We start from the raw sequence: 25,515 nt of genomic DNA on the forward strand, positions 1-25,515 counted from the left end.
CGAGCGAGCGAGGCGGCTCCACAGCCCGCGACCCGCAGTGAACCCGCGGGGCGACTGGCGCGCAGCTCCTGCCAAAGCAGCGGCGTCTCGCTGCCGCTGGGACATCGAGGAGGTGAAGGAGGAGGTGGTGGTGGAGAAGGAGGTGGAGGTGAAGGAGGAGGTGGTGGTGGTGGGGAACGAGGAGGAGGTGGTGGAGGAGGAGGAGCGGGGAGCGGCGAGGCTGGAGCCTTGGGATGGGCAAGGAGCCCGAGACGTGAGCCCGCCGGTAGACAAGTCGAGACGGGGGGGAGGAGGAGGAAGGCCACGACGATGAGCCCCAGACGGTGCGGATGAGCGGGGGAAGAGGAGGAACTCGGCGGTCGATGGTGATTGAGGTGGTGATGATGATGTTGGTTACGGGGACGACGACGGCGGTGACGCGAATGTGCTGCTGGTGGTGATGGTCGGGGATATGAAGATCACAGTGCTGATGATGATGAGGAGGAGGATGTTTACGCCAACACCGTCGACTTCGTCGCTCGATCATCGAGCGTGACGACGACGAGGAAGGAGAAGAGGAGGAGAGGAGAAGACGAGGCGAGGCGAGGCGCTGGGTGGCCCTGCTCGTCCCCCATGCGAGACGAGGCCCATGGCCGCATTCGGCGCTGGGCCCGTGGAGTCGCAGCGCTGCCCGCTGTGCCCGGAGGGCCCCGGGGGGGTCCGGCGGGGTCCGCCCGGGGGGGGCCGGCGGCCAGGCCCCGGCAGCGGCCGCGGAGGCGGTGGAGGAGGAGGAGGAGGCCCCGCTGCGGGTGCTGCCGTGCCTGCACGCCTTCTGCGGGCCCTGCCTGGAGGCGCGGCGGCGGCGCGACGGGCGCCTGGCGTGCCCCACGTGCCGGCGGGACGCGGCGCTGGGCGACGCGGGGGTGCGAGGGCTGCCCTCGGCACACCTGCTGCTCACCTGCCTGCTCGGCGGGGTGGCTGACGGCGGCGGCGGGAGAGGGTCTGGAGCGGGAGGAGGCGTGGAGCTCAAGGGGCTCTTGCTGGACGTGTCCCACGCCGAGATGGGGGGGGCCGCCGCCGCAGCGGCCGCGGGCGGCGAGGCCGGGCCCCACCACGAGAGGGACGCGGGGCCCCCCGCCCTGTGCGGGGTGTGCGGCCACGGCGTGAAGGGCCCCGCGGGGGCGAGATGCCTCGTCGAGAGGTTTCAGAGTGGCCTGAGGCTCGGCCCCGCGGGGCCCCCCCACGCCCCGGGGTCCCCGCAGGGCCCGCGGGGCTCCCCGCTGGGGCTGCCCTCCTTCCCGTCGCCTCCGCTCGCCGCCTTCCCCGGACTCGGCCCCGGGGCGCAGTGGCCCGGGTACTGCCAGCACCCCGAAGACGAGGTGCGTGTGCAGCACACCAACACCACCACCACCACCACCATGTCATACAGCACACCATGTTATAGAGCACACCATGTCATACAGCACACCATGTTATAGAGCACACCATGTCATACAGCACACCGCCACCATGTCATACAGCACACCATGTCATACACCACCACGTCATACAGCACACAATGTCATACAGCACACCATGTCATACAGCACACCATGTCATACAGCACACCATGTCATACACCACCACGTCATACAGCACACCATGTCATACAGCACACCATGTCATACAGCACACCATGTCATACAGCACACCATGTCATACAGCACACCATGTCATACAGCACACCATGTCATACAGCACACCAACACCACCACCACCACCACGTCATACAGCACACCATGTCATACAGCACACCATGTCATACAGCACACAATGTCATACAGCACACCATGTCATACAGCACACCATGTCATACAGCACACCAACACCACCACCACCACCACCACGTCATACAGCACACCATGTCATACAGCACACCATGTCATACAGCACACCAACACCACCACCACCACGTCATACAGCACACCACCACCACCATGTCATACAGCACACCATGTCATACAAAACACCATGTCATACAGCACACCATGTCATACAGCACACCATGTCATACAGCACACCAACACCACCACCACGTCACAGAACACCACCACCATGTCATACAGCACACCATGTCATACAGCACACCATGTCATACAGCACACCATGTCATACAGCACACCATGTCATACAGCACACCATGTCATACAGCACACCAACACCACCACCACGTCACAGAACACCACCACCATGTCATACAGCACACCATGTCATACAGCACACCAACACCACCACCACGTCACAGAACACCACCACCATGTCATACAGCACACCATGTCATACAGCACACCAACACCACCACCACGTCACAGAACACCACCACCATGTCATACAGCACACCAACACCACCACCACGTCACAGAACACCACCACCATGTCATACAGCACACCATGTCATACAGCACACCATGATACAGCACACCATGATACAGCACACCAACACCACGAGATACAGAACACCATAATGCAGCACACCACAACGTGATACAGCACACCGCCATGAGCTACAGCACATGACCTCGTGGTACAGCACACCATGGTACAGCACACCACCACCACCATGGTACAGCACACCACCACCACCATGATACATCACACCACCACCACCATGATATATCACACCACCACCACCATGTCATACAGCACACCATGATACATCACACCACCACCACCATGGTACATCACACCACCACCACCATGATACATCACACCACCACCACCATGATACATCACACCACCACCACCATGATACATCACACCACCACCACCATGATACATCACACCACCACCACCATGATACATCACACCACCACCACTATGTCATACAGCACACCATGATACATCACACCACCACCACCATGATACATCACACCACCACCACCATGTCATAAAGCACACCATCACCACCATGATACATCACACCACCACCACCATGATACATCACACCACCACCACCATGATACATCACACCACCACCACCATGATACATCACACCACCACCACCATGATACATCACACCACCACCACCATGATACATCACACCACCACCACCATGATACATCACACCACCACCACTATGTCATACAGCACACCATGATACATCACACCACCACCACCATGATGCATCACACCACCACCACCATGTCATAAAGCACACCATCACCACCATGATACATCACACCACCACCACCATGATACATCACACCACCACCATGATACAGCACACCACCACCACCATGATACATCACACCACCACCACCATGTCATACAGCACACCACCACCACCATGATACATCACACCACCACCACCATGATACATCACACCACCACCACCATGATACATCACACCACCACCACCATGTCATAAAGCACACCATCACCACCATGATACATCACACCACCACCACCATGATACATCACACCACCACCACCATGATACATCACACCACCACCACCATGTCATAAAGCACACCATCACCACCATGATACATCACACCACCACCACCATGATACATCACACCACCACCACCATGATACATCACACCACCACCACCATGTCATAAAGCACACCATCACCACCATGATACATCACACCACCACCACCATGATACATCACACCACCACCACCATGATACATCACACCACCACCACCATGATACATCACACCACCACCACCATGATACATCACACCACCACCATGATACAGCACACCACCACCACCATGATACATCACACCACCACCACCATGTCATACAGCACACCACCACCACCATGATACATCACACCACCACCACCATGATACATCACACCACCACCACCATGATACATCACACCACCACCACCACCACCACCATGTCATACAGCACACCACCACCACCATGATACATCACACCACCACCACCATGATACATCACACCACCACCACCATGATACATCACACCACCACCACCATGATACATCACACCACCACCACCATGATACATCACACCACCACCACCATGATACAGCACACCACCACCACCATGATACATCACACCACCACCACCATGATACATCACACCACCACCACCATGTCATACAGCACACCACCACCACCATGATACATCACACCACCACCACCATGATACATCACACCACCACCACCACCATGATACATCACACCACCACCACCATGTCATACAGCACACCATCACCACGAGATACAGAACACCATAATGCAGCACACCAACCACGGGATGCAGCACACCGCCATGAGCTACAGCACACCGTGATACAGCACATCACCTCGTGGTACAGCACAACACCACGAGATATAGGAAATACATCTCTTGAATTGAGCACGGTTATTATTGTAAGAGCGTCAGGAAGTGACGATTGAAAGGGATTCCAAAGCTGAGCAGTGCGAGGTAAGAAGCAGAAAGAGAAGTGCCGTCACCTGGTGGGTTTGGTTGTCGTCGTGATGCACAGCGAGGATGCTGCTGGCTGTTCATGCCACGTGTTGTGTGCCTCGAACGTGGCTTTTCAAGCATGATCCACACACATCACAGAGAGTGGAGCAGGTTGCTCACTCTGCCTCTTGTGCACGTGAGGAGGTCTCCAGGAGCTGGAGAACAGCAGAGAGAGAGAGGTCCTGAGAAATCCTCTTGCGTGCGTATGTCTCGTAGCATGTGAATTGCTTGGAAGTGGCAGTGATGCTACAGATGTGACCACCATGCGTGAGACACAGAGGGGGGGGACCCGGGCTGCGTGGTCAACGTCTCGATCCTGGCCACCGTGACCCAGCACCACGGGTGCTTGTTGCCACCAAAGGGAAGGGCGACGTCTGCTTGTATCCAAGCACCACAGTTCCTCCACAGAATGAGATCCCGTTTTACATTTGTACTGTGGGAAGCTGAGGTTCCAAATGGTTTCATGGAACCGAGTTCCTCATTCCGATGGTGACTGTATGCCACGTGAAACAGAGAGTAGCTTTCATCCCAGCCTCTGTTATGGAGACCTCACAGGGCCCTGTGTTGGACCTCTTGTCAGCAATGTCTAAAATGGTTTGGTGCGGTGCTACAAGTTGGAACCAACTTTTTGCCGCTCAGTCTTCACCCGGTGCTTTCTGTTTGGGCGCTCTGCTCACATCTTGTCATGTCGGTCCGGTTTCCACAGCGATTCGGATGTGGCCAGGTCGCCAACCTGCGCCATCGGAGGTTGGTCACGCCAGTTACATTTGACGCTATGGTTTTAATTGAGCAACAAATTCGGTCCTCATTGCAAAATGGTGATTACATTAATCTGGAAACGTTGGTTTTAGTGGCTTTTTCTTGACGGTTGAAAGTGAAATATCGATACAGCGTGGGTTAACATAACTTCCTGAGAGATAATAATTGAAGAAAATATCTGGAAATTCTATACGGCAGAGCTTGGTTAATACATGCATTGGGGTAATACGGTGGCTGCGTGGCTGATTTGGCACACACAAATGTTGCCATAACAATGGCGCATGATGACCTTAATGATTCTGCCAATATTCATTTGAACAATGATGCGGTCATTCGATAGCAATGCTGGCACTGGTGGATGTGCAAGGCTGGTGGCCTTCGTGGCAGCTGTGTCGGTGGACGTGTGCTGTGTGTGCAGAGGCAGGCAGTAGTGGAGTTTGGTGTTGGAATACTTCCCCGGTGCTCAACCTGGGGCACTGCGCCTGTAGCTCCTAATCGGTGACCTGCCTGATTCGTACAGTGCAGCGTTGCCGTTGGGGCTCATCGCAAAGGTCAATGCTGCGGCGAGCGCTAGCGCAATATACTGGGATCACCGTATTGGCAGCCTTTGCTGGACATTGGAAAAAAAGTGTTCCCATTTAAGTTATGATCGTGATCGTCATCCTCAGCCATGATCAATCCACTGAAGTCGCCGCCGTCATTCACGGTCTCACGTTGCAACAATTCGCCCAGCACCTGCACGCCAGCCAATCAATCTCCACAGTGCTTTTTCCCTCCTTTGGTTTGGCTGCCAGAAATTATTCTCACTGACCGTCCATCGTCCCTTCTGGCGACGTATTCTCCCCAAGCCCACTCATAATTAGTCACAGTTATAAGGAATAATTATCATAAATCAGTAGAAGTGTTTATTTTTTATATAGATAGTGTATGTAGAAAACCGTGCGTGAACTGGGCTATGTGACTCTTGCCACGCGGCGTTAGGAGTGAGTGTATTGATTTCCACGTCAGGGCGTGTATGTGGAGACATTGCTGTGCTGTGCTGTGCGCCAGGGCTTGAGCGGTCCGGCACGGCGCGGTGTGCCGCGTGGAGGAATGTAAATGAGCGAGGCTGCCGGGGTGTGTGGGAGCGGTGGCGATGTGCCCCGCACGCTGATCACGGTCGGCACAATGTTCTTGGCCTTCACAAAACCCCGGCGCGCTCGTACCCCCGTTTGTGCGCTGGCATGCACAGTAATCGCCCATCACCACCGATGTGTCGTCTATTAGAGGAATAATTGCATTACTACTTACTGGATCGTGGTTCAATTTATCATAAACTCCAGACTTTAGGGGTTTGGGGAGGAACACTACATTAGGGAATTTATCAAAATACTAAATTATGCTTTTTTTCCCCCTTTTTGTGCATGAGCACTAGTGGATAGTTTCCCAGGGACTGATCGCGCTATGATGTGGTGGTCCGTGTGTTCAAGCCACAGGGAATACCACTCTTGTCATTCCTCCTCTTCATGCTCTTCGTGCTCCTCTGTGAAGTGTGAGCAGCCATTCCTGGCGATGTCAGTTTCATCCAAGGTTCTTCCTCTAGTCAGCCAAGTCCTGCTTTGTGGCACTCACTATCGCCAAGCCTGGAGTATTCTTTGCTAATCTCATGCGAAAAACGAGAAGGAAAACGTCTCTTTGCTAAGAATGTCATTCTGCCGGATGGAGAGATGGTTGGCAGATGTGATTTCGCTGTGAAGTGGGGGGGCAGCGGAGTGGAATGCAGGCGTGGTGGTGGCGGGGTTGCGGCTGTTGGGGCTGAAGCAAGGAGCACGAGGAAAGCCCTGGTCTTCTCTCCTAGTGAGGGACAGCTGCGCTGTGATGCTTTGAAGCGCAGGATGAATCATCCGTTGTAATGCGATCCCCGCGGGGATTTGTGTGCGAGCCCTGCTCTCGCCCGAGTCCAGCTCCGCTTCCTCCCGCGCAGCCGTTCTACGCGGCCCGGATAACGCCCCGTGCAGTTGGCGCTCGCCAGGGAAATGCCAAACGGGGACAAGGCGAGCAGATGAATGAATGGGATGTGGGCTCGGGCTGCAGATTAAACTCCGCTGTTGCGGGCGGGAGAGAGCTGGCGCCGGGCCAGGCGCGCGTCTTGCGGGCGGCGCCAAGGCTCGTGGCGCCAGCACGCACTGTTGGCCCCTGCACGTGCGCGCGCTTCCGCACTCGCGCGCGCCGGGCAAGCACTCGGGTCGGCGCGTACGTGCAATCGTTTCTCCGAATGAAACGCACGCAATTGCGCACATGCGCGATCAACACGTGCGCGTGCAACCACGCACGGACATGTGTGCGTGCCCTCGCTCGCGTGCTCATCTGCCTTGCCAGTAGAAAGATTCCCCCCATCTGAGCACCGTCTGCAATGTTTCTCCCCGGAATCACAGACTCTTGATTCCTGTATTCGTTTCGGCAAAGAGACGGCAGTGAGGGTGACGGCAGTGCCTTGTAAACGTCATCGCTGTCTTTAATTACAAGCGTAAAGGATGAAAATACATTGAGCTCGTGGAGCGCGGTCGTCTGTGGCGGAATTCATCTCTGGATGGCTGCTGATTAATGTGCTGGACAGGCTGAAGATTTAGAGGTGGGGTGGAGTGGGGGCCGGTAGGTGACGGGCGAGGTAATGGAGTCACTGCGCTGGCCTCTCTTCATCCGACCCCGAACACTCGAGCAAACATTACGAGCGTGGGGAAGACATAAAACCTAGCGCCACGACGTCCGCAATGAACACTGGCGACCGACGGTCGATGGCTCGAAGACCGGGTTTCGCAGTTAATGCGTGAAACTGTGAGATCAATCAAGACATGATCAGGAAATCGCAGGACGGTGAAACTCCCGTAAAATCGATCGCTCGGCAGCGAGCTTCCGCAGTGTATGATGTAGCATAATCATCCATGAGTGGCTCTCTTACTCTCTTGACAAAGCTTAAGACTCAGAGTATGCACTTGGCCTTGCCACAAAAATTTATCTTTTAACTGTAACCTATTTGTTACGCCTATATATATTTTCATCTTTTTTGCTGTCATTCCATCATATGCCAGAGACATAATTCAAATAGGTAGCCTAAATAAAACGTCCATCACTCGGGAGGCAAGGGCTTGTGGATTATACATATTTGTGAAGCACCCAAACCCACTTCATTCAAGGTGGCCAAAATAAGGCAAGTACAGCGAATGAGTCTCCCGAAGCTGTGTGAGAAGACCCCTTTGAGCCTTGTCTCCTCATATGCTGTGGGTTTCTCCTGTTACCCTCGTTTCCTTCTGCACTTAACACACTCTTGAAAAGCATCTTGAGGCTCGGTGGGGCTTTCTTGGACAAATCAAATGACTGGTGTTTCAAGAGGTCATTATACCCCAGCAATGTTGGCTTTTCACCTACAGCGACAGGATTTAAAGTTTTCTAGTGCTCGGGACTTTTCTTGGGCGTGCATGGGGAGCTGGCTTCCGTAGAGCACCGCCTTGGGCCCGGCTCGCATCGCCCATGCGAGATTGTCGGCCAATTTGACGGAATGCACGGTGAGCTCCGAGCGAAGATTGCGCTTCACACACGAGTCTCCTGGCCGGCAATGCTGCGCTTCAAACGATTCCGCGCCCTTGGTTATTTTGCACGGCCTCGAAATGTGCTGGGTTCATATTTTACAATCCCTGTTTCCTCCTCCTGGGCTGCAGCCATGCGGTCCCTGCTCTGGGCTGCGTTTTATGGGGCAGGAGAGGGAACAGAAGGTCAAAAGGGCGTTTCATCTGAAAAACAGGGCTCGTTGCGCGCCTGCGTGCGGCGTGGAGGTCACGTGTGTGCACACGCCCCGTGGCGAGCACATGCATACTGCTCACCATGGCGACACGTGTACGGGTTCCGCGGTGAACACGTACTCGTGTTCACTGACACGTATTCACCGTGGTCATGTATATACATGTTCACCGTGGTCATGTATATACACGTTCATTGTGGTGTGTACGTTTACCAGGATCGCTCAATTATTATTTGTAGGGTCTTGCCAACTTTTCGCAGTAGGAAGCAACGTTGCTGGTGTGATACCAATTGCATAATTTGCAGTGTAATTATTCAGCATGGGGATGTGTGGGAGGAACCGGAAAACCCAGAGGGAACCCGTATGGAATACACAAAAAAACACCCGAGTCGGAAATCGAACCAGTGACCTCCTTGCTGTGAGGCACAAGCGTGACCAGTGCAGCGCCATCCTGCCGCCCCTAATAGATGGTGGATGTTGTTGAAAACCCAGAAGGTGAAGGTGGGGAGTTGGAGGAGCGTTGGGGATGAGGGGGGGAGCTGTTGACCTCGCGATCGTGCGGCCGGTGGCGTGCGTGCGTGTTGGGCCGAGCACTGGGTTGGTGGGATGGTTTCATCAGGAGCACAGCGGGGAATGAGCTTATGGATAGAGGAGGACGACATCACTTCTTTATCTCATCGCTCCACAATCTAGATAGACAGGACCAGTATATGGTCACGGTGTCTCATGAGCCACTTGTGTGTGGAATGGACGTACCATTGTATAGTGGAAAACAATGTTGCTATGAAACCTAGTGCTGCGGGCAAGCCTAACCCTATCTCTAAATCTCACCCTATCCTTCCATGTTTTCCTCTGTAACGCTATGTTATAATCATTGACCCCAAAACCATGGTGCTTGGGTGCCAAACCATGTTTGGTTGATGCGAACAGCGCTGTTCAGAGCAACTTTTTTTTCTACAAATCAGCCGTCCAGGCGACTCGGCGGTAGAGTGTGCGGCTCGCGAGTTCAGGGGTAATACAACGAGTACCACTTTGTGGGGAAGTTGGGAGTTAACGGTGGTTGTCCTATACGTTGCAGACTCGCCCCTTCTGAAAAGAAGGTGGAATTTCCACCACCGGCTCAGGCTTACAAGCAGCAGATGAGCATCGCCTCGCTGCTCACTGTAGCAGGAAACCACTTTGAACGCCGACCACATGGCCGGTTCTGCGCTAGGCGACCTCACGCGGTCGCTCTTCCCGCACCCGTGCCTCGGACTGGACGAAGCCGCGCGAACGCCGGACGGACCGCGCGAACACGCGGGGGACATCTCCTCCCTTGCCGCACCCCGGCTGCGGCACGAAGGGTCGAGGTCCATCGGGGATTTGCATTCCAGCCCTGGCCCTTTTTTTGTTGTGTAAGAATGTGAGCAGGATGCAAATGGAATGCCTTGGCCATTCCCGCCCCTCCCCCCAGCCCTCGCTCAACCCCCTGGCGTGTGAGATGCAGAGATAATGGGCTCACTTCCTTTTCCACGCGCGGCAGCGGCCACGTGGGAGTGAGGAGGACGGTGGCCGGGTCCAGGGAGTCCCGCGCCGCCCAATGGGATGAACTGCCACCACTGAATAACCAGACGAGGGCTCTTTTTCACCGCGCCATAAATTAAATTAAATACCATTAGGTAAATCGGCCTGTGGGGTTTCTGGAATAAATTACTTGGTGCTGTTGCTGCATCGGCAGGGGTGCATAAATAACACCTTCCGTCATTGAAGCTGTGACCTTAAAGAGCAAGGAATGCATTGTAGGCGACGTTTTGGGCGATGGCCCTTCTGCACAGCACCGTCACAAACTGTGGAACGCAGCGGTGCAGAATGCCGATGGGCCGACGAACCGCATGTCAGGATATTATTTCGTGGTAAAAATGTGCGCTGATTTATTTATCAATTTATTTATTACCCGTGACCCACCGGGACACCACTGCAGGTCACGATTTGATGTCTGCTTCTTTCCCTCGCACTACGCCATCGTCTCCCTCCCATCGTCTCTTTTCCCAGGCTCTCATCACCTTGCTCACTTACAGAAACGTTAACTCGTTATCGATTACGACTGTGATGATGCTGTTTGTTGCTGGCTGTTTGACGTGTTGGACCCATGCAGTCAGTGTTAAAAATATACAAATGTGGCATGCATGAACATTCGTAAACATCCCCCTTTCAGGAAAGACACGGCGGCGTTTATTCCATCGAAAACGGTGTCTTCCCGTAGCGTGCATGAGATTTGTACAGCCCTTCTGCTGACTACTGAGCGATGGCCACGCAGCCACATTCAGAGCATGTGTATAGGTTTGTTTTAAATGTGTATGAGTGCGTGTATGTATGAATGCGTGTATGAATGCGTGTATGAGTGTTTGTTTGAATGCGTGTGTGAGTGTTTGTATGAATGCGTGTGTGAGTGTTTGTATGAATGCGTGTGTGAGTGTTTGTATGAATGCGTGTGTGAGTGTTTGTATGAATGCGTGTGTGAGTGTTTGTATGAATGCGTGTGTGAGTGTTTGTATGAATGCGTGTGTGAGTGTTTGTATGAATGCGTGTGTGAGTGTTTGTATGAATGCGTGTGTGAGTGTTTGTATGAATGCGTGTGTGAGTGTTTGTATGAATGCGTGTGTGAGTGTTTGTATGAATGCGTGTGTGAGTGTTTGTATGAATGCGTGTGTGAGTTTTTGTATGAGTGCGTGTGTGAGTGTTTGTATGAATGCGTGTGTGAGTGTTTGTATGAATGCGTGTGTGAGTGTTTGTATGAATGAGTGTGTGTTTGTATGAATGAGTGTTTGTATGAATGTGTGTATGAGTGTATGAATGAGTGTATGAGTGTTTGTATGATTGAATGAGTGTATGAGCGCGATAGTCGGTTGCCCTAAACTCTTGATTATATTGTTTTGCCGATACGTCTTTTGATAGGCCCCTCCTGCCACCCCCGGCCGCTGCCCCTTTGCCTGTTCTCCTTCCACGCTGCCCCTGCGCCATTTACATTGGAAGCGTGCAGCGCTTCCTGTCTCTGCAGGCGGCTGCGCCCTCGGTGGAAGCAGGTCGCCTCGCGGGGTGCATGGGGTGCGATGCGTCGGGTGTGTGCTCGCTGACAGCACCTGCACCGAAAGTCTGGGCCATTGGGGGGATCTTTGTCTGTTGTTGGTGCATGTGATGGTGAGCAGGGGAGCAAACATTCCTAGTCAATTGGGATTGGTTGTAAATGTGATGGTGAGTGGGGCGAGCTTCGTATAAGCAGAGTGTGGTGAGCTGAGTGCCGTGTGCACTGTGTGTGTGGTGAGCTGAGTGCCGTGTACACTGTGTGTGTGGTGAGCTGAGTGCCGTGTACACTGTGTGTGTGGTGAGATGAGTGCCGTGTGCACTGTGGTGAGATGAGTGCCGTGTGCACTGTGTGTGTGGTGAGATGAGTGCCGTGTGCACTGTGTGTGTGGTGAAATGAGTGCCGTGTGCACTGCGTGTGGTGAGCTGAGTGCCATGTGCACTGGTGAGCTGAGTGCCGTGTGCACTGTGGTGAGATGGGTGCCGTGTGCACTGGTGAGATGAGTGCCGTGTGCACTGTGGTGAGCTGAGTGCCGTGTGCACTGTGTGTGGTGAGCTGAGTGCACTGGTGAGATGAGTGCCGTGTGCACTGTGGTGAGCTGAGTGCCGTGTGCACTGTGTGTGTGGTGAGATGAGTGCCGTGTGCACTGTGGTGAGATGAGTGCCGTGTGCACTGTGTGTGTGGTGAGATGAGTGCCGTGTGCACTGTGGTGAGATGAGTGCCGTGTGCACTGTGTGTGTGGTGAGATGAGTGCCGTGTGCACTGTGGTGAGATGAGTGCCGTGTGCACTGTGTGTGTGGTGAGATGAGTGCCGTGTGCACTGTGGTGAGCTGAGTGCCGTGTGCACTGTGTGTGTGGTGAGATGAGTGCCGTGTGCACTGTGGTGAGATGAGTGCCGTGTGCACTGTGTGTGTGGTGAGATGAGTGCCGTGTGCACTGTGGTGAGATGAGTGCCGTGTGCACTGTGTGTGTGGTGAGATGAGTGCCGTGTGCACTGTGGTGAGATGAGTGCCGTGTGCACTGCGCGTGTGGTGAGTGCCGTGTGCACTGTGTGTGGTGAGATGAGTGCCGTGTGCACTGCGCGTGTGGTGAGCTGAGTGCCCCCTGCGTGCGCGAGGGGCGAGGCGAGGCAGGGGCGGCCGTTGCCACGGCGACCGGGGAGAGATTTTCCGTTGCTTCCGATTCACGCCGCCTCCCTTGGAGCGATCGAACTGCGTCCGCGGGCCGGGGGGTGGGGCGCTGAGGGGAGGGGGGCTGAGTGAGGGGAGGGGGGCTGAGGGGAGAGGGGCTGAGTGAGGGGAGGGGGGCTGAGGGGAGGGGGGCTGAGGGGAGGGGGGCTGAGGGGAGGGGGGCTGAGGGGGGGAGGCCCCCCCCTCTGGCCTCTGACTCTCCTCGCTTTGTTTCTGGCGAGTGACCCGGGATAGCTTCCACGCTCCAGTGAGCGGCGCGGGGGGGGCCTTTGGTGTGGGTCCCGCGTGGCTCCTGCACCGCCGCGTATGGGACGATATTTGTTGCTGTGTTTTTATATTTTTGAACATTTCACACAAATATAAGCGCAGCAACAACTATCACGCCGTAGCGCCCCCCCCCCCCCCCGATCGCGGCCGCGTGGAACTCGCCCCGGCTCCTCCGTGACGAGTTCGGCCTCGCGCATGGCTTCGTGTTGGTCGCCTCGTGACAGAATACAACGACACCCAATAAGGTTGCCGAATGCAAAGGCCCAAAACGCCAAGTGACCAGCAACAAACAACAGCATCAACGTCGTAATAGGTAAACACTCATGCATTTCTTTACCTGAGGAAAAGTGGCAAGAGTCCAAAGTGCAGCAGCGTGAGGGAAGAAGCAAAGGGATAAGTGACCTCCATTGTGGTGAGTGAGTAGAAGAGTGAGAGAGTCAGTTGGGACCTGCAGTGTGGTGGGTGAGTGAGTAGAAGAGTGAGTGAGTCAGTTGGGACCTGCAGTGTGGTGGGTGAGTGAGTCGAAGAGTGATTGAGTTGTGTGACCTCCAGTGTGGTGGGTGAGTGAGTAGAAGAGTGAGTGAGTCAGTTGGGACCTGCAGTGTGGTGGGTGAGTGAGTCGAAGAGTGATTGAGTTGTGTGACCTCCAGTGTGGTGGGTGAGTGAGTAGAAGAGCGAGTGAGTTGTGTGACCTGCAGTGTGGTGGGTGAGTGAGTGAATAGAAGAGTGAGTGAGTGAGTTGTGTGACCTGCAGTGTGGTGGGTGAGTGAGTGAATAGAAGAGTGAGTGAGTGAGTTGTGTGACCTGCAGTGTGGTGGGTGAGTGAGTGAATAGAAGAGTGAGTGAGTGAGTTGTGTGACCTGCAGTGTGGTGGGTGAGTGAGTCGAAGAGTGAGTGAGTGAGTTGTGTGACCTGCAGTGTGGTGGGTGAGTGAGTGAGTGAATAGAAGAGTGAGTGAGTTGTGTGACCTGCAGTGTGGTGGGTGAGTCGAAGAGTGAGTGAGTTGTGTGACCTGCAGTGTGGTGGGTGAGTGAGTGAATAGAAGAGTGAGTGAGTGAGTTGTGTGACCTACAGTGTGGTGGGTGAGCGAGTCGAAGAGTGAGTGAGTGAGTTGTGTGACCTGCAGTGTGGTGGGTGAGTGAGTCGAAGAGTGAGTGAGTGAGTTGTGTGACCTGCAGTGTGGTGGGTGAGTGAGTGAGTGAATAGAAGAGTGAGTGAGTTGTGTGACCTGCAGTGTGGTGGGTGAGCGAGTCGAAGAGTGAGTGAGTGAGTTGTGTGACCTGCAGTGTGGTGGGTGAGCGAGTCGAAGAGTGAGTGAGTGAGTTGTGTGACCTGCAGTGTGGTGGGTGAGTGAGTCGAAGAGTGAGTGAGTGAGTTGTGTGACCTGCAGTGTGGTGGGTGAGCGAGTCGAAGAGTGAGTGAGTGAGTGAGTTGTGTGACCTGCAGTGTGGTGGGTGAGCGAGTCGAAGAGTGAGTGAGTGAGTTGTGTGACCTGCAGTGTGGTGGGTGAGTGAGTCGAAGAGTGAGTGAGTGAGTTGTGTGACCTGCAGTGTGGTGGGTGAGCGAGTCGAAGAGTGAGTGAGTGAGTTGTGTGACCTCCAGTGTGGTGGGTGAGTGAGTAGAAGAGTGAGTGAGTGAGTTGTGTGACCTGCAGTGTGGTGGGTGAGTGAGTAGAAGAGTGAGTGAGTGAGTTGTGTGACCTCCAGTGTGGTGGGTGAGTGAGTAGAAGAGTGAGTGAGTGAGTTGTGTGACCTGCAGTGTGGTGGTGAGTAGAAGAGTGAGTGAGTGAGTTGTGTGACCTCCAGTGTGGTGGGTGAGTGAGTAGAAGAGTGAGTGAGTGAGTTGTGTGACCTGCAGTGTGGTGGGTGAGTGAGTAGAAGAGTGAGTGAGTTGTGTGACCTGCAGTGTGGTGGTGAGTAGAAGAGTGAGTGAGTGAGTTGTGTGACCTGCAGTGTGGTGGGTGAGTGAGTAGAAGAGTGAGTGAGTGAGTTGTGTGACCTGCAGTGTGGTGGGTGAGTGAGTAGAAGAGTGAGTGAGTGAGTTGTGTGACCTGCAGTGTGGTGGTGAGTAGAAGAGTGAGTGAGTGAGTTGTGTGACCTGCAGTGTGGTGGGTGAGTGAGTAGAAGAGTGAGTGAGTGAGTTGTGTGACCTGCAGTGTGGTGGGTGAGTGAGTAGAAGAGTGAGTGAGTGAGTTGTGTGACCTGCAGTGTGGTGGGTGAGTGAGTAGAAGAGTGAGTGAGTGAGTTGTGTGACCTGCAGTGTGGTGGGTGAGTGAGTAGAAGAGTGAGTGAGTGAGTTGTGTGACCTGCAGTGTGGTGGGTGAGTGAGTAGAAGAGTGAGTGAGTGAGTTGTGTGACCTGCAGTGTGGTGGTGAGTAGAAGAGTGAGTGAGTGAGTTGTGTGACCTGCAGTGTGGTGGGTGAGTGAGTAGAAGAGTGAGTGAGTTGTGTGACCTGCAGTGTGGTGGTTGAACACAGCGTGGTTGGGCTGTACCATGGAGACCTGCAGGGTGCCTGTGGAGACTGAGGGGAAGTTGATGCCACAGAGCCAAACAGGTTCCTAGAGCAAGGAGGGACTCTGAGACGTGGCTGAGTGTTTTTATTCATGGTCACAATTTTATAAAAGACTACTGTGATATAATCACCACCACCAGCAGCAGCAGCAGCCATGATCTGAATCACTCCTGGATGAAGGCCTCCCCAAGCAGCCACCACTTCTCATGATCTTGTGATACAACAATACATCCAGCACCTGCGCACCAATTTCATCGCTCCATCTCCTAGGTCAACGAACTCTCGGAAGAGTTCCATTCCTTGGCTGCCACTCCTTTATTACCCTTGACCATCGTCCATCTTCCCTTATAGCCATGACGTGCTCTGGCCAAGCTGACTTTGCTCAATATTTTGTATGGCGTGTATCATTGTTTCTCGTTTTATTCTGTACCTTGTCTACAGTTGTGCTCTCATGCATGAGCCTAAATGTAAAATGATAATTTGTACATTTGATGAAGGGATTGCCTCTCAGGTGCATGTACGGTGAGCATAAGAATCGATTTGAATCGATGCGTCGCTGCATGCCTAAAGATCACGATGTCGTTGTATTAATCACGCATCCTTAAGCGAGAGTGCCTCGTAACATTTGTGCGTTCGTCCGGGCGTGTGCGTGCGTGTGTGTGCGCGTGTGTGTGTGTGTGCGTGCGCGCGTGCGCGTATGTGCGCGTGTGCACCCGTGGTGCCGTGCAGGCCGGACGCTTGTTCTGCGAGACGTGCGCGCTGTCGCTGTGTCGCGAGTGTGCGCGGGACGGCCACTCGAGTCACGAGGTGGTCTACCTCTCGGTCCCTTCACACGACTCGCGATCGCTCGCGCTGCAGCTGCTCACGGACGCGCAGCAGGGCCGGCAAGCGATACAGGTGACCCACCATCACCCCCTCTCACTTCCCACTCGCTCCCCCCCTCTCTTGACACGTGCTCACGCTCCCCGTGAGTTACCTATTCTCAACCTGCTCCCCGCTCGCTCCGTACACACTACTTCGCTGTCGACTCATTCATACTACCTACAACCTGCTGTCTCCCCACACATTCCTCACTCTCGACATGCTCCCTACTCACTCCTTATTCACTCCCCCTTCACTCAGCACTTTCTACATATGTCCCCATTCGCTGCCCACTCTTCCTGCAACTCCCCTCTCACCCCCCTGTTCATTCACACTCCCCACTCATTCATGCTCCTTGCTACCCACACTGCGCGGTTGTGGGGCGCACATCACATGGCACGCTGAAACACGGGGGGGGGGGGGGGGCGTTCTGCCACCTCTGGGGGAGAGAGATGTAGCGTGTTGTCCGCAAGCGGCCTCGGCCATGCATCTCTGCCAGGACCATGGGACGGAGAGTGCCATGGGTTTACGGTCCCGGGTGGGGGAGGAGACCAGCAAGTGGCTGTTGCTGGGAAATGGAGGGTGGCGGCGGCGGCTTGCGGGCGAGGCCCGGGTAGTGGCGCTCGCCGCCAAGCCCAGAAGTGGCGGCATGGCGATGGGCGTTGGTTCAGAAGGAGAGGCTGCGCGGGGTGGGGGGGGGGTTAACGGCGAATTTCCTCGGTACATTGATTGTGCAGGTTGTGAGGTTGTGCTGGTCATCCAGTTTTGACGACCTTATGCACGTTTGTTATTTTAACAGGTCCCGGAATGCATGAATGTGTGTATAAGTGTCTAACTTATACAACCAAAAACCTATATTATGGGTGTATAAGTATCTGTTTAAATGTATGAATAAGTGTATGCGTGTTTGTATGAGTGTATGAATGAGTATATGTATGTGTTTATATGAATGTGTATGAGTGTATGAATGTTTCAGTGTTGCTCATTCATACTAGTGAGTAACTTTGATGATTGGCTGTTACAATCCTGTTGTGGGTGGGGGGTGACGCTATACAGAGAAGGTGTGGGGCTGTGCCGTAAGAGGCGTGGCTCAAGTGTGTGGCCACACCCCTTGTGCAACCAGTCGCTAAGATGTGGACAAAGCTGTTGCAGGCGATGATTGAGTTGCGTGAGTTTGAGAGCCATTTTGTTGGGCGACGTATCGCTCACGTGGAGGTCCAGCTTTAGACTCGTGCGTGCGTGCGTGCCTGTGCGTGACACGCACCTCGCCTGTGCTCCGCGTGTCCAGCTGGGCCTGGAACGTGCGCAGGCGATGGTGGAGCAGGTGGAGATGCGGGCGCAGCAGGTGCGCGCCGAGGTGAAGGCGGTGGTGTCCGTGCACCGCAAGGCCCTTGACGAGCGCGAGTGCGAGCTTCTGCGGAAGGTGGGAGAGCGCCGCCGGTAGCACCGCGCAGGCGCAGACGTGCCGCCTCCTCTGGCTTTGCGCATGCCCTTGTCAAAACTCGCACCGTCCACGCATTACCGTCTCCTGTTTTATTACTGAAGTCGACCCATAGTGGTGCACGTTATGAGATCTCTTCTAGAGCTCCACTGAGTAAGGCTTTTGAAACGTTAACATCTACGAGATAAGAGCTGGGTTACACATAGCATCTATAAGATTTGCGGATAAGTTACGTGCCGTACGTATGAGGACGAGCTGCTTGGATTCCACATCATTGAAATGGGCGTTCGGTCCCGGCCACGCGCAGGTCGAGAAGATCCGCCAGGTGAAGACGCAGACGTTGCAGAGGCAACTGGAGGAGCTGCGGCAGAGCCTGGCGCGTCTCGACTCCGCCGTGGAGAGCGTACGCGCCGCCCTGGAGGCCGGGGCGGATGCCGAGGCCCTCGGGGCCGTGCGGGCCCGCGTGGCCGCCCAGCTTCGGGACATCGTGGGGCTGGGCGCCGCCGGAGCTCCTTCGCCCCCACAGCAGCCGCAAGAGGACGACCGCGTGGTGTTCGTGCCGCCCGACGCGGCGCTCTACGCCGCCATCCGCACGCTGGGTGCCGTGCAGAGCGGGGCCTGCCCCGAGCTTTCCACCGTGGCTGGGGAGGGCCTCACCAAAGTGGTACGGAGCCTCTCCACACGTACTCGTAACAGAGCCTGTTGTCCAGTCACGTGTTTGCGAATTTACTCTCGTCAGGTCACAGGGCGGCAGGGTGACGCAGGGGTCACGCTCGCGCTTCAAGGCAAGATGGGTCTGGGTTAGATTCCCTACTCGGGCACCTTTCTGTGTAGAGTTTGTTTCTGCTGTTTTGCATGGTTTACCTCTGGGTTTTCCAGTTTCCTCCCATCGCTAAAAGAATATCCAGTGTAACTTTTATTGGCCAAACATCCCAATGTTGACAAGTTACCTGTAATTTACTCAATTGGGATCGCACACACACAGCTCCATCCCCCCTTACTGCGAAAACTTGGCAGGTCCTTCAATCGCAATCGTGTTCAAATGACCCCAACCTCGACGGCCCACTCAGCCTACACTGGGACCGCTCCTCATCACAGAGCAGTGCTCGGTGTTGGCTTAACCTCTAATGGCTAGGGCCTACCATCATCATCACAACAGACCCTGCAGCTCACGTAGTTTGCCTGCTGGGGTTGACTGCCCCCATCCCAGCTGCAGGTACGTGTCGGGGATTGTGTGAAGTTATTTGTGTTATTAACGTGACATCGACGCCCTTCATGGTCATACTATACAGACGACCCGGATGCCGCTGTCGGCGCCACTGGCCATGGTACATTGCCATTCACCCTCCAACCCACCACCCATTACTTTCCAATCGCTACGACCATGGCTACTGTTCCTGTGAACTTGATTCCTCCACTAATGTTGTCGTCTCATTCGTACTGTGTTTAACTACCAAACTGTAGGTCACAACAACACACTTGCCAACTCTTGCGTACTCAATCGCTCGCTCAATTATCCACGCAACCACCCACTCTCTCATTCACTCGCTACCCCCAATCACCACTGCAGGTCTCTTGCTGCCTTTTTACCCTCGCACTGCTCCATTGTGGAATTCCCCCCCACCCCGCCATTTGTCTCTTTTCCATTGCAACTTTCATAGTGCTGTTTGTTGCTGGCCATTTGACGTTTGGACCTGTGCTCAGCAACTGTAAAAGAGAAACCCCCCCCAGGGGCCGTCGTGTCAAGCGCCTCTCGCCTGAGACTCGATGTCGCCGGGGCGGCCACTGGGGCCGCCGCTTGCAGGTCAAAGGGCGCCTGGCGTCGTTCACGGTGGTGACGCGTGACCACGGCGGGGAGTTCCGGCGCACGGGCGGGGACCCCGTGTGCGCCGCGGCACTGGGCCCGGACGGGCGCGCGGCGTGGGCCGAGGTGCGGGACAAGCAGGATGGCACCTACGGCGTGAGCTACCGGCCCGCCGCCGACGGCGAGCACACCGTGTCGGTCACCGTGCTGGGCCGGCACGTCGAGGGCAGCCCCTTCCGCGTGCTCGTGCGGCCCGGACGCAGCTATGCTGGCATCGGCAAACCGGCCATCGCGTTCGGAGGTGAGGGATGCGCGGCCGATCGGAGGGGAACCAGGATCTTGTAACCGAGTCTCTAGCCCTACGTCTGTCCTTTACGACTTTGAAGCTTCACTATGGTGAAACACAGCCAGGCAGGGCCTAATTTAATCCGCGTCTGTCGAGGTCGGTGATCAGAAGACGTTTCCAATGCCGGCACACCACCTCGTCCCGCTGTCTCAAGATCCACTCCAGTATACCAAAGTGAGCTCCTGCTACTCACATGAGCGTTGAGGCAGTGCTCATCTCCTGCTTACAGACCTAAACCAGTCGCAAAGATTCAACATTCATATGGCGTGGGTAGTTTGGGCCATCGGATAATTCACTCATTTTATAGAGCCCCGTATGTAAGATTTGGACTCTCAACCTTCAGATAGCGACCCGCTTACCCGTGCGCTGAGCCATCAGGTCGGGTTGTATCTTCGGGGAGAAATGAATACTTGCCATCAGGCGCTCCTTCACTGCGCCATAGTCACGTTGCTGCGTATGGCGGTGAGATCCCATCTTGGAGTGGCAAGTGTGCGCTGCGCAGCCTGGGACACGCAGACCGTGTGCGTCACTCTAAAGTGATTTTCTCATGAGAGAAGTCTCAAACTCGTGTCGAGTTTCCAAGGAGACACGCACCCTCAGTGTGAATATCACGGGAAAGTCGTTTGTTATTTGTCCTCTCTTTGTCCCGTAGCCCGGCAGGTCCACGGTGTGCCGCGTTCCCCTGAGCTCGCGAGTCCTAACCGCTCCGGTCGCATCGCCATTGTCGCCCGTGCGCCGTAGGTGGCGGCACGGGGGACGGTCAGCTGTGCCGTCCGTGGGGGGTGTGCGTGGACAGCGAGGGTCGTGTGATTGTCGCCGACAGGAGCAATGACCGCATCCAGGTACGGCCCCGGCAGTCCCGGCACGGCTACGCCGCGTTGCTTCGAATCGTGCCCGATCTGTGCCGAACGCGCGTGCGGCAAAATGATCGCGTAACCCTGTCGCGCGTTTGCAGGTGTTCGGTCCCAGCGGAGGTTTCCTCTTCAAGTTCGGCGTCCACGGTTCCCACCCCGGCCAGTTCGACCGCCCGGCGGGCGTGGCCTGGGACCCAGGCCGGGGCGGCCGCATCGTGGTGTCGGACAAGGACAACCACCGCGTGCAGATCTTCTCCGGCGAAGGTCGCGTGCTCTCCACGTTCGGCGAGCGCGGCAGCGAGAGCGGTCAGTTCTGCTACCCGTGGGACGTGGCGGTGAGCCCCGGCGACGGCCTCGTCCTCGTGTCCGACACGCGCAACCACCGCGTGCAGCTCTTCTCGCCCGACGGCGCCTTTGTCAACAAGTACGGTTTCGAGGGTGCGCTTTGGAAGCACTTTGACTCGCCGCGCGGCGTCGCCTTCGACGCCGAGGGCCGCCTTCTCGTCACCGACTTCAACAACCACCGGCTGCTGGTGGTGCGGCCCGACTGCCGCTCGGCGCGCTTCCTGGGCGGCTCCGGCTCGGGGCCCGGCCAGTTCCTGCGGCCGCAGGGCGTGGCCGTGGACCCCGAAGGCCGCATCGCCGTGGCCGACTCGAGAAACCACCGCGTGCAGGTGTTCGAGCCGGACGGCGCCTTCCTGTGCCAGTTCGGAGCGCCGGGCGGCGGGCCCGGTCAGATGGACCGGCCGTCGGGCGTGGCCGTCACTCCCGAGGGCCTCATAGTGGTTGTCGACTTCGGGAACAATCGCGTGGTGGTGTACTAGGCCGGCGGGGTGCCTCGCTCGCAAAGCAAACCCGCGTGGTGGCCGGTGTCTGCCGTGACCGCCTTCACGACACGGTCGGCCTGTCAATCAAATTGCACGCGGTACACGGGCGTACGTGGAGCATGCACGGCATAGACATAGGGGGATTCATTAGAGACGCAGTTTTACTCTCTCGGCGAATTCAAGTAAATTATGAATATTGTGAACAAACGGGGCAGTAATACTGCTCGCGTTTCCGAATTCTCTTAACGGACACGGAATTTTCTCAGAAAACTACGCTTTATACATCCTTGAATTGAATCCGATTGACCGTGTTTACGTTTAGCGAAGGGTCACTGAAGTGCCTGCTTGTGTGAGGCTCGGCGGCCTGGTATCGTAAAAGCACAAGCGGCCGTGCAGTGCCGCCCCATGGGTTTTGCTTTGCAGCCACAGGCGTCGGCGTCGGGGGTCGATGCGCGGGGTGCACGGTCCGCACGGCGCGCTCTCTCTCCCTCCTCGCTCGAGGTTTTCGTGTCCCGTCCGTGCGGCAGTCTGAGAAGACGAACTTGGCCCCCGTTACACGCGGGCGTTTAAAGTCGCTTGTGTTAGAAAGCCCAGAGCTGTCCATTTATCACTCTCCGTGTTGGCGACACAAAGGCTGCCGTGTTTCAAATCAGCACTTTGAGGCCACCGAGCGGTGGCGAGCGGACTCGCGGGGAACGCCGACCGTTCCGCCCGGACGCCCACGACGTGGCGTCTCGTGGCTATCGTCGGCGCCCTCGTGATGGCAGCGGCGACGCTACGCGACAAACGAGACGCGAGTAGGGTAAACGAGCGATAGGAGCTCGCTCACTCACTCGCTCGGTAAACTGCGACCCCTCCGGGTGGCCACAACACGACTGGCACCACACCGTTCGTGCATCCCTGGTGGCCTGTGATTCCAGGCGAACCTTGGCGATCGTGTGCACCAGGTGCCAGGGCTTGATTTCAGCGATCCGGCGTGTCCGTGTCTGCGATCCGGAGAGTATTCATTGAGAAATCAAGCCCTGTCCGGTGTTCACGTGTCCCTGGTGTTCCTTGTGCCCACGTGTACCCGGCGTTCACGCGAGCCCCGCGCCCACGAGCACCCGGGGTGGTTCTCCGGTGTCCGTGTGTTCAGGCCAACGCCATTTGCACAGAAATTTAATTTTAAAAAAAACCTCTAAATGTTCACTGAATGTATGATGAAACCACACACAAGGTCCCTCAGGGAAAGCGTTCTGTCCGAGACAGTAGGAAGGAATCGTTGGCATCACATGCAAGCTACCTCAGCTGACCAAAGAGAGCGTGCGGCGCGCACGCGTGGCAGAGCGACGCACGCACGCCCCCCCCCGCATGCACGTGCTGCCATCGCGGCACACGGCGACACGTCGTTGGCGCCCGGCGCCAGCAGGCCGCTCGTGTCCCCGTGAGCCATCCGCTAGAGATCTATCTACCTCACTTTTCTGTTGCCTCATCAGCCTGTCAGTGCTTTACGAGCGCTTCACGGTTTACTTTGTCTCAGTGTGTCTCCGCGTGCGGTCACGTACTCGGCTTTTGCGTTTATCTCAGTCAAGGCTAGCGGGATCGTGACATTACACGACAAGACCGGGCACGACTTGTCTTTTCGTTGTTTTCAAAGTGGGATTGCTGCGTGTAAAGACACAGAAAGCTCCCTCTTGTAAAACCGATCTCCTTTTGCAATAATATTTCGCTGTTTACTCTCAATAATGATGCAGCCCAGCTCGGTTAGTCTTTATGAAACTTGAATTTCCATTCCTAGAGCCTTGACGTGTGCACTGGAGCTGCCCGGGGCCACCGCGGCTCCAGGGGCAGGGTGGAACCAGGGTGGAGCCAGGGTGGAGCCAGGGTGGAGCCAGGGTGAGCCCCGCTCGGAACCCGTCCACTCTGCTCTCACCTCTGCTGGCCGTTTGTCTATGACGGATAGCTTTAATATGCTCACCCCTAACCTTCCCGCTAGCTTTAGTCTGAAATATATATTTTATTTCCCAAGGCTGCATTATCTTCCATTTTCTGCTTTGCTGATTGTGTTCTTTAGTTGCCAAGGGATGAGACGAGGCTGGGCAGCCCCCGCGGTGGCGAGGGTTGGGTGAGAATGTACGCGGCGGCGCTGCGCTCGCGTTGGGACCGTTTGAGCTACCTCGCCGCGAGCAGCAGCAACAGCACGGACATTGGAGACGACAGTGTCGCTGTATTTATCTCTTATTTATCTCGCTGTACCTCAAACACTGTCGATCGCTCGCAGACTACTGACCTTATTTATACCCTACACGGACGCGACGCGCGGAAGCCGTGGCCATGCTGGCTGGCAGGGCTCGGCCGGCAGCGATGACGGTGGGGGGGGGGGGTAGCGGTGGCGCCACGGGTGGAACTGCTCCGACAGGCCCGACGTTGTTCACCGTCGGCTTGAAGCCGCCGTCTTGCGCGAGCGCCGCTCGTTCCTACGCCGCGGCGTTAAAACCACTTCGTGCTTAACCGTCGTGTATGCCAGCATGGGTCGTACCGACATGTTTATAGAGCTACAGGATTGTACAGTTAGTGGTAGCTAGACTGGCCGATTGCGGAAACAATTCGAGTGGAATGTCCCCTTGGTTTGGCATTGATGGTGGAAGTTTTGCATGAAAAACACTTTGAATGCAACCGGCCGCTCGTCTTTTGAAAACTGATTCTAGATTTGAAGCTTTCGTGACTGCAAGGATTCATATTCTTAGGTTTTTTCGGTAAAGTCACGTAGGTAAAACATCAAAATTAATAAAAATAAATAAAATAAAGATTACGACGTTTCGGAGGCAACACAAGTCTCCGTCATCAGGTGGGACCATCACAGCCAGATTAGCTGCATCAAGTGAGGCAATGATTCAAGATGTAATCCCTTAAAAGCGAGTTGAGGGGGGAGGAGAGGGGGGGGGGAGCTCATCATTGGCTACCACATTCTGATGAGCTCCCCCCCCCCTCTCCTCTCCCCTCAACTCGCTTTTAAGGGATTACATCTTGAATCATTGCCTCACTTGATGCAGCTAATCTGGCTGTGACGGTCCCACCTGATGACGGAGACTTGTGTTGCCTCCGAAACGTCGTGATCTTTATTTTATTTTATTTTTATTAATTTTGATGTTTTACCTACGTGACTTTACCGAAAAAACCTAAGAATTTTGAAAGCTGTTTTGTTTTACCTCAAAGCACCCGCAGTGCGGCACCGTCTCGCTGAACCCACGTCCCTGGGCTTGTCTCCGTGCCAGCCACGGGGCTGAGCGGCCGCCATCGATGATCTACCTCCGTCGCCCTCCTCCCGCGCCGCCCCGGAGAGCCTCGGGTGCCTCCCGTTCAGAACCGGTCT

General features: G+C 55.5%; 1 protein-coding gene across 1 annotated transcript; it reads left to right on the forward strand.

The window, feature by feature from the left end:
• The first annotated feature begins 201 nt into the window (after positions 1-201).
• TRIM71 (tripartite motif containing 71) lies at positions 202-24,989 on the forward strand. The gene is given in 8 exon segments (XM_078863910.1): positions 202-712; positions 714-1,358; positions 16,760-16,927; positions 18,180-18,314; positions 18,640-18,996; positions 20,137-20,437; positions 21,224-21,324; positions 21,438-24,989. Coding segments are annotated over 8 exon segments (2,514 nt in total). The 5' UTR covers positions 202-628; the 3' UTR covers positions 22,161-24,989.
• Positions 24,990-25,515: the final 526 nt, after the last annotated feature.

This window comes from Lampetra fluviatilis, chromosome 17 (genome assembly GCF_964198595.1).
Source record: "Lampetra fluviatilis chromosome 17, kcLamFluv1.1, whole genome shotgun sequence".
Taxonomy (NCBI): domain Eukaryota; kingdom Metazoa; phylum Chordata; class Hyperoartia; order Petromyzontiformes; family Petromyzontidae; genus Lampetra; species Lampetra fluviatilis.